General features: G+C 45.1%; 1 protein-coding gene across 1 annotated transcript in view; it reads right to left on the bottom strand.

Annotated features, from left to right (window-relative positions):
• LOC139274797 (transmembrane protein 182-like) overlaps positions 1-12,038 on the bottom strand; it is a 93,314-nt gene that overhangs the window by 20,402 nt on the left and 60,874 nt on the right. Inside the window, exon 4 of the mRNA XM_070891492.1 lies at positions 10,145-10,282. Within this exon, the coding sequence (XP_070747593.1) occupies positions 10,145-10,282 (138 nt within the window). The remainder of the gene's footprint in view (positions 1-10,144; positions 10,283-12,038) is intronic.

Below are 12,038 nucleotides of genomic sequence, written 5' to 3'. Positions count from 1 at the left end.
GCAAAACCTGACCAACCACTGTTAAATTTAAAATGGAGATTAAAACTGAGGCATGCCTGTAATGACTCAAGAGTCTGGTTACTGTAAACTCACTCGGGTGCAACCAGATCCATCTTTATTCCAGCCCAAGAGTGCCTGCGTGACAAAGACACCCAATTTATATATAGGTGACCAAGCACACATGCCACATGCGTACAGCCCGATGATCGCCGACCATGGTGCCCTCTGGTGTCTGGTGACCGCCAAGCATTAATGCATAACAACATCCCCCTTTTAAAATCTTAACAGTCTTTTTACAAACTAAGACGGTCTGGGGCTTTCCTCTCACGAGTTGGTCGTCTCAGTTCAACTTTGGCTCTGGGCGAGCGTTCTGAGTCTGTTGAGACTGAGGGCTGAGTAGCCGATCTGATGGGAGTGGTCATGACTATATCAGAGACTGAAGGTTCAGAGTCAGTAATGTTAGCAGAGTCCTCTGATGAGTGAACAATGGTTGGTTGGTCACTGACCGCATCTTCCTCACTCGGTTCCAATTCATCCGTGTGCCACAGTTTAACCTGGTCAAGGTGTTTCCTGCATGTTTGCCCATTCTTGAGCATGGCAATAAATACTGTTACCCTCCTTGGCTGTAACAGTGTCAGAGATCCACTTTGGACCTTGACCATAGTTCAGTACATAAACAGGATCGTTGACCGAGATGTCACATGACACGGCAACGCGATCATGACACCATTGCTGACTTTGACGTCTGTTTTTAACACGATCATTCAAATCAGAATGAACAAGAAAAAGCTTGGTTTTGAGATTTCTCTTCATCAGTAGTTCAGCAGGAAGAACCCCAGTAAATGTATGAGGTCTTGACCTGTAACTGAGTAATATACATGACAATCGTCTCTGCAGTGAGCCCTGAGTTACACGTTTCATACTTTGCTTGATCGTTTGAACGGCACGCTCTGCTTGACCATTAGAAGCAGGCTTGAATGGAGCTGATCTCACATGTCTGATGCCGTTGAGTTTCATGAACTCCTGGAACTCAAGACTTGTGGAGCAAGGTCCGTTGTCGCTCACAACAACGTCAGGCAAACCATGAGTAGCAATCATGATACAAAGGCTCTGAATGGTAGCTGTAGACATGCTGAACGACATAATAACACACTCTATCTACTTAGAATGTGCATCTACTAAGACAAAAAACATCTTTCCTTGGAACGGGCCCGCAAAATCAATGTGGTTCCTCAACCATGGTTTGGATGGCCACGACCTAAGACTCAGCGGAGATTCCGCTGGTACTTTACTGAGCTGCATGCAAGTATTGCACTGATGCATGCATGATTCCAGATCAGAGTCAATTCCAGGCCACCATACATGAGACCTAGCAATGGACGTCATCATGACAATACTAGGTTGAGTGCTATGAAGTTCATGTACAAATTTTTCTCTACCTTTCTTAGGTATGATTACACGATTACCTCACAGTAAACAGTCTGACTGAATGGACAGCTCATCCTTGCGACGGTTGTGAGGTTTGGTCTCTTCACGCATCTCCATAGGTATGGCAGACCAATCACCACTGAGTACACACCGTTTCACAACCGCTAAAATAGGGTCATGGCTGGTTCAGATCCTAACTTGTCAAGCAGTGACAGGAGTTCCTTCACTCTCAAAAGCATCCATTACTAACAGTAGATGTGCAGGTTGAGGCGTCTCCATCTCAGTTGTGGGTAAGGGCAGATGACTCAGTCCATCGGCACAATTTTCAGTACCAGATCTATGACGGATGACGTAATCATAGGCAGACAATGTCAGCGACCACCTTTGAATGTGGGACGATGCATTGGTATTAATACCTTTGTTTTCCACAATCAATGAAATGAGTGGCTTGTGATCCATTTCTAGTTCAAAACCAAGACCAGACAGGTATTGGTGCATTTTTTTTAACCATTACACACAGGCCAAAGTTTTTTTCCACCATACTGTAAGCTCTTTCCGCTTGAGACAGACTTCTCGAAGCATACGCAACAGGTTGTAGCTTGCCTGATTCATTTGCTTGTTGGAGTACGCAGCCAACCTCATATGATGAAGCATCCTAGGCCAATACAAGACGCTTACATGGATCATGATGAACAAGCAACTTGTTTGAACATAGCAGATTCTTGGCTTTCTCAAAGGCTCTATCTTGAGACGCACCCCAGATCCAGTTGTCGCCTTTTCTTAGTAACACATGCTGTGGCTCTAGTAAAGTGTTCAATCTGGGTAAGAAATTACCAAAGTAGTTGAGTAGCCCAAGGAACGAACGCAGCTCCGTCACATTCTGAGGCCTGGGTGCATTTTTGATGGCCTTGGTTTTTGAATCAGTGGGGCCTGATGTCATCAGCAGCAATCTTTCTCCCAAGGAATTCGACTTCAGGTGCCATGAAGACACACTTCGAGCGTTTCAGCCTGAGTCCCATTTTGTCCAGACGCTGTAGGACTTCTTCAACATTGTTCAGATGTTCAGCAGTGACCTGTGACCAGAATGTCATCTTGAAACATGACAGTTCTAGGAACGGACTTCAGTAAACTCTCCATATTCCTCTGAAATATGGCTGCAGCCGAACGAATCCCAAAAGGACACCTGTTGCAGATGAATAGTCCTTTATGGGTGTTGATGCAAGTGAGTTTCTTCGAAGTGTCGACAAGCTCCTGGGTCATATAGGCCGGCGTCAGATCCAGTTTCGTGAACGACTTTCCACCAGCTAGCATGGCGAACAGGTCATCAGTCCTCGGTAATGGATACTGATCCTGTTTCGAAAATGGGTTAATCGTAAACTTGTAGTCTCCACAAATGCTGACAGTGCCATCACTCTTCAACACAGGAACAATGGGACTAGCCCACTCGTTAAGCTCGACCGGTGATATGATCCCTTCATGCTGGAATCTGTCAAGCTCAATTTCAACCTTCTCCCTCATCATGTACGGAACAGACCGAGATTTGTGATAGACAGGCCTTGCATTGGAGTCCAGGTTTATCTGCACCTTGGCTCCCGTAAAATTACCAATGCCCGGTTCAAACAAAGAAGGAAACTTTTTCAATACTTGAGCACACGAAGTATCTTCCACTGAGAACAACATCTTGACATCATTCCAGTTCAGCTTGATTTTCTCGAGCCAATTCCTGCCAAACAGCGTTGGACCATTAACTGGGACGATCCATAATGGTAGCTCATGAACCACACCGTCATATGGCGCCTCGATTGCTGCACTGCCTAGAACCGGTATGAGTTCCTTAGTGTAAGTACGCAACCTGGCATTGACGGGACTCAGCTTCGGTTTCGCAGCCTTAGTGTCCCACAGCTTGTCGAATGTCGAAAAGAAAACTAAGTGTGACGTCACAGCAAGAGGGTCGGGGACGTCGGTGCGGCCTATAAAGGCCCAGCTGGTGCAGCTGCAGCAGGGAGAGAAGGCAAAAAAGTAGAAACAAATCGAAAGGTGATGTCACAGCCAAGGGGGTAAGTGATTGGCTGGTGATTGGTGAGTAGTTTTTTCTTTTTGTTTTCTTTATCAGTAAGTAACCTTTAGCATTATTGTTGCCAAATTAAGTTAATCTAGGGGTTAAGTCATGGCAGGAGAGCTCGGACACGTGTTATGCTCCTCCTGTACGATATGGGAAGTCAGGGACGTTTCCGGTGTCCCTGACGACTACGTGTGCGGGAAGTGTATCCGGCTGCAGCTCCTGACGGACCGCATTGCGGCACTGGGGCTGTGGGTGGATTCACTCTGGAGCATGCACGATGCTGAGAATGACATGAATAGCATGTTTAGTGAGTGGTCTTACCGCAGGAAAAGGGCACACAGCCAGATAGGGAATGGATGACCAACAGGAAGAGCAGTGCAAGGAAGATAGTGCAGGGGTCCCCTGCAGTCATCCCCCTGCAAAACAGATACACCGCTTTGAGTACTGTTAAGGGGGATGACTCATCAGGGGAGGGCAGCAGCAGCCAAGTCCATGGCACCAGGGGTGGCTCTGCTGCACAGGAGGGCAGGAAAAAGAGTGGGAGAGCTATAGTGATAGGGGATTCTATTGTAAGGGGAATAGATAGACATTTCTGCGGCTGCAACCGAGACTCTAGGATGGTATGTTGCCTCCCTGGTGCAAGGGTCAAGGATGTCTCAGAGCGGGTGCAGGACATTTTGAAGGAGGAGGATAAACAGCCAGTTGTCATGATGCATATAGGTACCAACGATATAGGTAAAAAATGGGATGAGGTCCTACAAGACGAATTTAGGGAGCTAGGAGCTAAATTAAAAAGTAGGAGCTCAAAAGTAGTAATCTCAGGATTGCTATCAATGCCACGTGCTAGTCAGAGTAGGAATCGCAGGGTAGCTCAGATGAATATGTGGTGCAGGAGTGGTGCAGAAGGGAGGAATTCAAATTCCTGGGACATTGGAACCAGTTCTGGGGGAGGTGGGACCAGTACAAACTGGACGGTCTGCACCTGGACAGGACCAGAACCAATGTCCTAGGGGGAGTGTCTGCTAGTGCTGTTGGGGAGGGGTTAAACTAATATGGCAGGAGGGTGGGAACCTATGCAGGGAGACAGAGGGAAGTAGAATGGGGGCAGAAGCAAAAGATAGAAAGAAGAAAAGTAAAAGTGGAGGGCAGAGAAACCCAAGGCAAAAAGCAAAAAGCGCCACATTACTGCAAAACCCTAAAGGGGCAAAGTGTGTTAAAAAGACAAGCCTGAAGGCTCTGTACCTCAATGCAAGGAGCATTTGCAATAAGGTGGATGAATTAACTGCGCAGATAGCAGTTAACAGAAAAGATGAAATTGGCATCACGAAGACATGGCTGCAGGGTGACCAAGGCTGGGAACTCAACATCCAGGGGTATTCAATATTTAGGAAGGATAGACAGAAAGGAAAAGGAGGCGGGGTAGCATTGCTGATTAAAGAGGAAATTAATGCAATAGTAAGGAAGGACATTAGCTTAGATGATGTAGAATCTGTATGGGTGGAGCTACGGAACACCAAAGGGCAGAAAACGCTAGTGGAAGTTGTGTACAGACCACCAAACAGAAGTAATGAGGATGAGGACAGCATCAAACAAGAAATTAGGGATGCGTGCAATAAAGGTACAAGAGTTATCATGGGCGACTTTAATCAACATATTGACTGGGCTAACCAAATTGGTAGCAATGTGATGGAGGAGGATTTCCTGGAGTGTATTAGGGATGGTTTTCTAGACCAATATGTCGAGGAACCAACTAGAGGGCTGGCCATCCTAGACTGGGTGATGTGTAATAAGAAAGGACTAATTAGCAATCTTGTTGTGCGAAGCCCCTTGGGGAAGAGTGACCATAATATGGTAGAATTCTTTATTAAGATGGAGAATGACACAGTTAATTCAGAGAGTAGAGTCCTGAACTTGGGAAAAGGTAACTTCGATGGTTATGAGACATACCTTGGCTAGAATAGACTGGTGAGTGATACTTAAAGGGTTGACGGTGGATAAGCAATGGCAAACATTTAAAGATCACATGGATGAACTTCAACAATTCTGGAGTAAAAATAAAATGGGGAAGGTGGCTCAGCTGTGGCTAACAAGGGAAATTAAGGATAGTGTTAAATCCAAGGAAGAGGCATATAAATTGGCCAGAAAAAGCAGCAAACCTGAGGAGTTGGAGAATTTTGTAATACAGTAGAGGAGGACAAAAGGTTTAATTAGGAGGGGGGAAATAGAGTATGAGAGAAAGCTTGCTGGGAACCTAAAAACTGACTGTAAAAGCTTCTATAGATATATGAAGAGAAAAAGATTAGTGAAAACAAATGTGGGTCCCTTGCAGTCAGATTCAGGTGAATTTATAATGGAAAACAAAGAAATGCGGACCAGTTAAACAAATACTTTGGTTCTGTTTTCACGAAGGAAGACACAAATAACCTTCCAGGAATACTAGGAGACCGAGGATCTAATGAGAAGGAGGAACTGAAGGATATCCTTATAAAGTGGGAAATTGTGTTAGGGAAATTGATGGGATTGAAGGCCGATAAATCCCCGGGGCCTGATAGTCTGCATCCCAGAGTACTTAAGGAAGTGGCCCTAGAAATAGTGGATGCATTGGTGATCATTTTCCAACAGTCTGTTGACTGTGAATCAGTTCCTATGGACTGGAGGGTAGCTAATGTAACACCCCTGTTTAAAAAAGGAGGGACAGAGAAAACGAGAAATTATAGACCGGTTAGCCTGATATCAGTAGTGGGGAAAATGTTGGAATCAATTATTAAAGATGAAATAGCAGCGCATTTGGAAAGCAGTGACAGGATCGGTCCAAGTCAGCATGGATTTATGAAAGGGAAATCATGCTTGACAAATCTTCTGGAATTTTTTGAGGATGTAACTAGTAGTGTGGACAAGGGAGAACCAGTGGATGTGGTGTATTTGGACTTTCAAAAGGCTTTTGACAAGGTCCCACACAAGAGATTGGTGTGCAAAATCAAAACACATGGTATTGGGGGTAATATACTGACGTGGATAGAGAACTGGTTGGCAGACAGGAAGCAGAGAGTCGGGATAAACGGGTCCTTTTCAGAATGGCAGGCAGTGAGTAGTGGAGTACCACAGGGCTCAGTGCTGGGACCCCAGCTCTTTACAATATACATTAATGATTTAGATGAAGGAATTGAGTGTAATATCTCCAAGTTTGCAGACGACACTAAGCTGGGTGGCGGTGTGAGCTGTGAGGAGGATGCTAAGAGGCTGCAGGGTGACTTGGACAGGTTAGGTGAGTGGGCAAATGCATGGCAGATGCAGTATAATGTGGATAAATGTGAGGTTATCCACTTTGGGGGCAAAAACACGAAGGCAAAATATTATCTGAATGGTGGCAGATTAGGAAAGGGGGAGTTGCAACGAGACCTGGGTATCATGGTTCATCAGTCATTGAAAGTTGCAGCTACAGCAGGCGGTAAAGAAGGCAAATGGTATGTTGGCCTTCATAGCTAGGGGATCTGAGTATAGGAGCAGGGAGCTCTCACTGCAGTTGTACAGGACCTTGGTGAGACCTCGCCTGGAATATTGTGTTCAGTTTTGGTCTCCTAATCTGAGGAAGGATGTTCTTGCCTTTGAGGGAGTGCAGCGAAGGTTCACCAAACTGATTCCCGGGATGGCGGGACTGACATATGAGGAGAGGCTGGATCAAATGGGCCTTTATACACTGGAGTTTAGAAGGATGAGAGGGGATCTCATAGAAACTTACAAGATTCTGATAGGACTGGACAAGTTAGATGCGGGAAGAATGTTCCCGATGATGGGGAAGTCCAGAACCAGGGGACACAGTCTTAGGATAAGGGGTAGGCCATTTCGGACTGAGGTGAGGAGAAACTTCTTCACTCAGAGAGTTGTTAACCTGTGGAATTCCCTACCGCAGAGAGTTGTTGATGCCAGTTCATTGGATATATTCAAGAGGGAGTTAGATATGGCTCTTGCGGCCAAAGGGATCAAGGAGTATGGAGAGAAAGCAGGAAAGGGGTACTGAGGGAATGATCAGCCATGATCATATTGAATGGTGGTGCAAGCTTGAAGGGCCAAATGGCCTACTCCTGCACCTATTTTCTATGTTTCTATGCTTCTATGTCCTTTGGCTCATTATCGACTGGCTCGCAGCCGTGTCCAGCTCCATTGATACAGGTACGCCATTCAGCTTCACATTAATGACTATCGGCTGGCTATTGCTCAGGAACGAATACAGTCCATTCCCTTCCTCCTCGGGTTGCGTATCTGGGCCGTCACTGAACTGGTCCTCATCAACCACGTGGTGAGCTGCAGCATGCTTGCTCCATTGTGGACACATCCTGTGAAGATGCCCCACTTTCGGACATCCATTGCATGAGTATTGTCCAAACCGACACAGATGAGGCCGATGATTGCCTCCACAACGCCAACAGGGTGAAATCTGGATCGAACCAGTTGGAGGACTCTGAGCAGCGGTAGGTTTCGCGTAAGCAGCTCTGCCCGAAAACGACGCCATCTTGTTTACAGTATTTGCCGTGGAACTCCGACTCGTCGATGATATCTGCCGCAAATTATCATCGATAGTCATGCATGCCTGGACAGTCGCGATGGTCTTTTTCAAATCCAGCGTCTCTGCAACCAACAGCTTCCTGAGGATCGCATCATGGCTGATGCCTATCACGAAGACATCACGCAGCATGCCTTCCAGCATGTTCCCAAACTTACATGGCTCAGCAAGACGTTGCAGGTCGGCGACAAATCCCGACACATCCTGGCCCTCAGCACGAACATGTGTGTAGAAACGGTAGCATGATATGATGATTTCCTCTTTTGGCTTCAGATGGTTACCCACCAACATACACAATTCCTCGTACCCTTTATCCGCTGGATGTACAGGCGAGAGAAGATTCTTCATGAGGCCATAAATTTTTGGACCACAAACGGTGAGGAGAACTGCCCTTTGCTTAACTGCATGGGCCTCTGCTTCCATGCCGTTGGCCACAAAATACTGATCCAGGCGGTTGACAAAATCCGTTCAATCCTCACCCTCCATGAATCTCTCCAGGATTCCAACAGTGTCCATTGTGCATGCGAAGGTTCTTAAATTACCTCGTCGCCAATTGTAATGACTCAAGAGTCTGGTTACTGTAAGCTCACTCAGGTACAACCTGATCCATCTTTATTCCAGCCCAAGAGTGCCTGCGTGACAAAGACACCCAGCTTATATACAGGTGACCAAGCACACATGCCACAGGCGTACAGCCCGATGACCTCCGACTGTGGCACCCTCTGGTGCCTGGTGACCCCCAAGCATTAATACATAACAATGCCAGCATTTAAATGCCAGCATTTAACATTTAAATGGACGACCCGCCTCCTGGGAGTGGGTTGGCTGCCCGCACCCGTCCTGTCTCTGTTAAAACTGGAAGTAGGCAGGTTGGAGGTGGGTTCTGATCGAGATTCAGATTTTTAACACTTTACCTTTCCACACAACCCCAACCCACCCGCTTTTTTGGCTTGAAATTCCCCCAATATTTTAACTGCAGCATAACCAATAACATAAAATTTTAGCATTCACTCTTTACTTTTGTACTCTATACCCATATTTACCAAATCATGGACCCCATATGCTTTTATTACAGGTGTATCAACTGTTCCTCCAAATTTTAAAGATTTGTGTATTTACATTCCTAAGTCTTTCTGCTCCTTTGAAAGTTTTACCGTTCAGTATATATGTCCCTTACCTATTCTTTCTCCCAATATATGTCACCTTGCATTTCTTCACATTAAACTTAATCTGAATTGTCTTTGCCCAATCTATTGACTTGCCTCTGTCCTCCTGAAGTCGCTTAGGATCCACTTCCCAGTTAACCATGCTCCTTATCTTTGTGTTGTCTGCAAATTTTGATAGTGTAGCTTAGTCCAAATCTTTTATATATATATATATATATTATGTTATTAAGAAAATATTAAACTACTACTATAAAACTTGAGCTAATTATTTGCAAGAAATATGCTCATATATGCTGAAGTATGACACATAAAGTGTGATACATAAACTGATGTGACAAGACCAAGGCCAGCTGCAAGGACCAACACTTACTTTTTTTTAGGTGTCCTTCCTATTGGGCACCTGTCCAATATACCTGATGGAAAATATGGTGGAAAGCCCTTTAAGGGCCCAGCCCTGCTGCCTTATTTGCATTGCTGCCCCATGCTCATGCCTGCTTTTATCTCTTTTTCTGTCCCTTTTCCCTCTGTTTTACACCTGGGAACTGACTGTTCACCACTTTAAGGTAAGTCTTGTAAAAGGGATGATTTAAAGTTGGATTTCTCTTCAGTATTTCTATCCATTCTATATATAGCTATGAGAACTGCCTATTATTCAAATATATCTGGATATATCGATATATTAAGAATATATGAATGTAAAAATGATAATAGTCCATTATCCCATCCAGGACCTGATCTAGTCATTAGTCATCATTTTATCAGAACCCATATCACTCAATCATTGCTAAACCAGGAGTTGAACCAGTTATTCTTTTGAATCAATCAATTGCGCCAACATCTACTTCATTCGTTGATAGCATATTCTGTTATAAACATGAAGTAGTTAGGTGCTGCAAAGTATACACACAGTCTGAATATTCCACTTACCGGCAGACAGAAATAGCCCACCTCCCGCTTTGTAGAGCCTATGATTAGAAAATGGAGCTGCACAGATGATGATGAAACCTCCTACTGTGACAGCAATGACACCCAACATCATGAATACAGACCAGAAACCACGGTAAACTGAAGGTACAGATAATAAAAGCATTAGTTAAGTTCAATATCAGATTGAAAATACCAATATTGTTTGTTTAGAAGTGAACTGTATTTGCCTAAATTGTTATAAATGTTATAAATTGAGAAATCTGTGTAATTCTACTTATTGCTCATTTCTTTACTGGAGACAATGAGCGACGGGTACCACTTCTTACTGATGGCACTGATCTCCCCATATAATGATGAATATTTTCAAAGGAGACATCAATTTACACGTCAATTTTGTATTCTTTTTTTGCTATTTGCAAATCATAGTACCTCTAAGTGAGGACAAAATGGCTGACCTGCTTTGTCTCTTCTTTCTGCTGTTGTTATGCTCATCATCATCATAGGAAGACTTGCTTCCACTCTTAACATGAGTTCTTAGGTGGCTGAACAGTCCAATACAAGAGCCATAGTCCCTGTCACAGGTGGGACAGATAGTCGTTGAGGGAAGGAGTGGGCGGGACAGGTTTGCCGCATGCTCTTTCCGCTGCCTGCATTTGTTTTCTGCACGCTCTCGGCGATGAGACGCGAGGTGCTCAGCGCCCTCCCGGATGCACTTCCTCCGCTTAGGGCGGTCTCTGGCCAGGGACTCCCAGGTGTCAGTGGGGATGTTGCACTTTATCAGGGAGGCTTTGAGGGTGTCCTTGTAACGTTTCCTCTGCCCACCTTTGGCTCGTTTGCCGTGAAGGAGTTCCGAGTAGAGTGCTTGCTTTGGCAGTCTCGTGTCAGGCATGCAAACAACGTGGCCTGCCCAGCAGAGCTGATCAAGTGTGGTCAGTGCTTCAATGCTAGGGATGTTGGCCTGGCCGAGGATGCTAATGTTGGTGCATCTGTCCTCCCAGGGGATTTGTAGGATCTTGCGGAGACCACCTGCTGACTGTATGTTCAATTGTTGCTCTATACTGAATGAACTAATCTCTACCATTGTGGTGACAGGGATGCTATAATTGGCGAGAAAAGACCGCCCAAAGTGAAGGAAAAGCATCCAGGAGGGTGCCGAGCACCTGAAGTCCTATCGCCGACAGCAAGCAGAAACCAAGCGTAGACAGCGGAAGGATCGTGCGCCAACCCAGGCTCCCCACCCACCCTTTCCTTCAACCACTGTCTGCCCCACCTGTGACAGAGACTGTAGGTCCCACATTGGATTCTTCAGTCACCTGAGAACTCACTTTTAGAGTGGAAGCAAGTCATCCTCGACTTTGAGGGACTGCCTAAATGATAAGATAATTGGCGAGAGTTCACCAAGCTAAGGAGGGGAAAAAATTAGCCAGAGTACCATTCGTGGTAGCTAGTCAGTAACCCCTGCTGTAAATTATGGTCGCCCTCATGATTTAATAGTCAAGGTAACCAGTCAAGGTAGCTGTCATGATTCCTGCAAGAGTTGTCTTTGAGAGGAGAGCAGAAAATTGGAAGGGGAAAAAGTGCTGGTCTGAGGAAGATTGTGAATACAGTGTAGCCAGTATATCCCCTTTATTGATATCACACACTGTTTTTTTTCTGATGATGTCATCAGTGCAGAGATGGCTCATTAAGCACAGAGACAAGGAATAACTGAAATATCTATGTGTCTATGAATGTTATACAGGGATATATTCACCACAAACATTTAGGATTATGCAGCATTTCACAAGAATTGAGTTCTTTAAACAGCGTGAGAAGATCTTGCAATTGAGACAAGCAAATTACCTTAAGCAAACAATGCTATTTGCTATCTTGTTGGAAATTAATATACAGATAA

Source organism: Pristiophorus japonicus, chromosome 10 (assembly GCF_044704955.1).
Source record: "Pristiophorus japonicus isolate sPriJap1 chromosome 10, sPriJap1.hap1, whole genome shotgun sequence".
In the NCBI taxonomy this organism is placed as follows: Eukaryota; Metazoa; Chordata; class Chondrichthyes; family Pristiophoridae; genus Pristiophorus; species Pristiophorus japonicus.
Note: the sequence above shows the minus strand (reverse complement) of the source record. Positions and strands in the feature narration are given on the sequence as shown.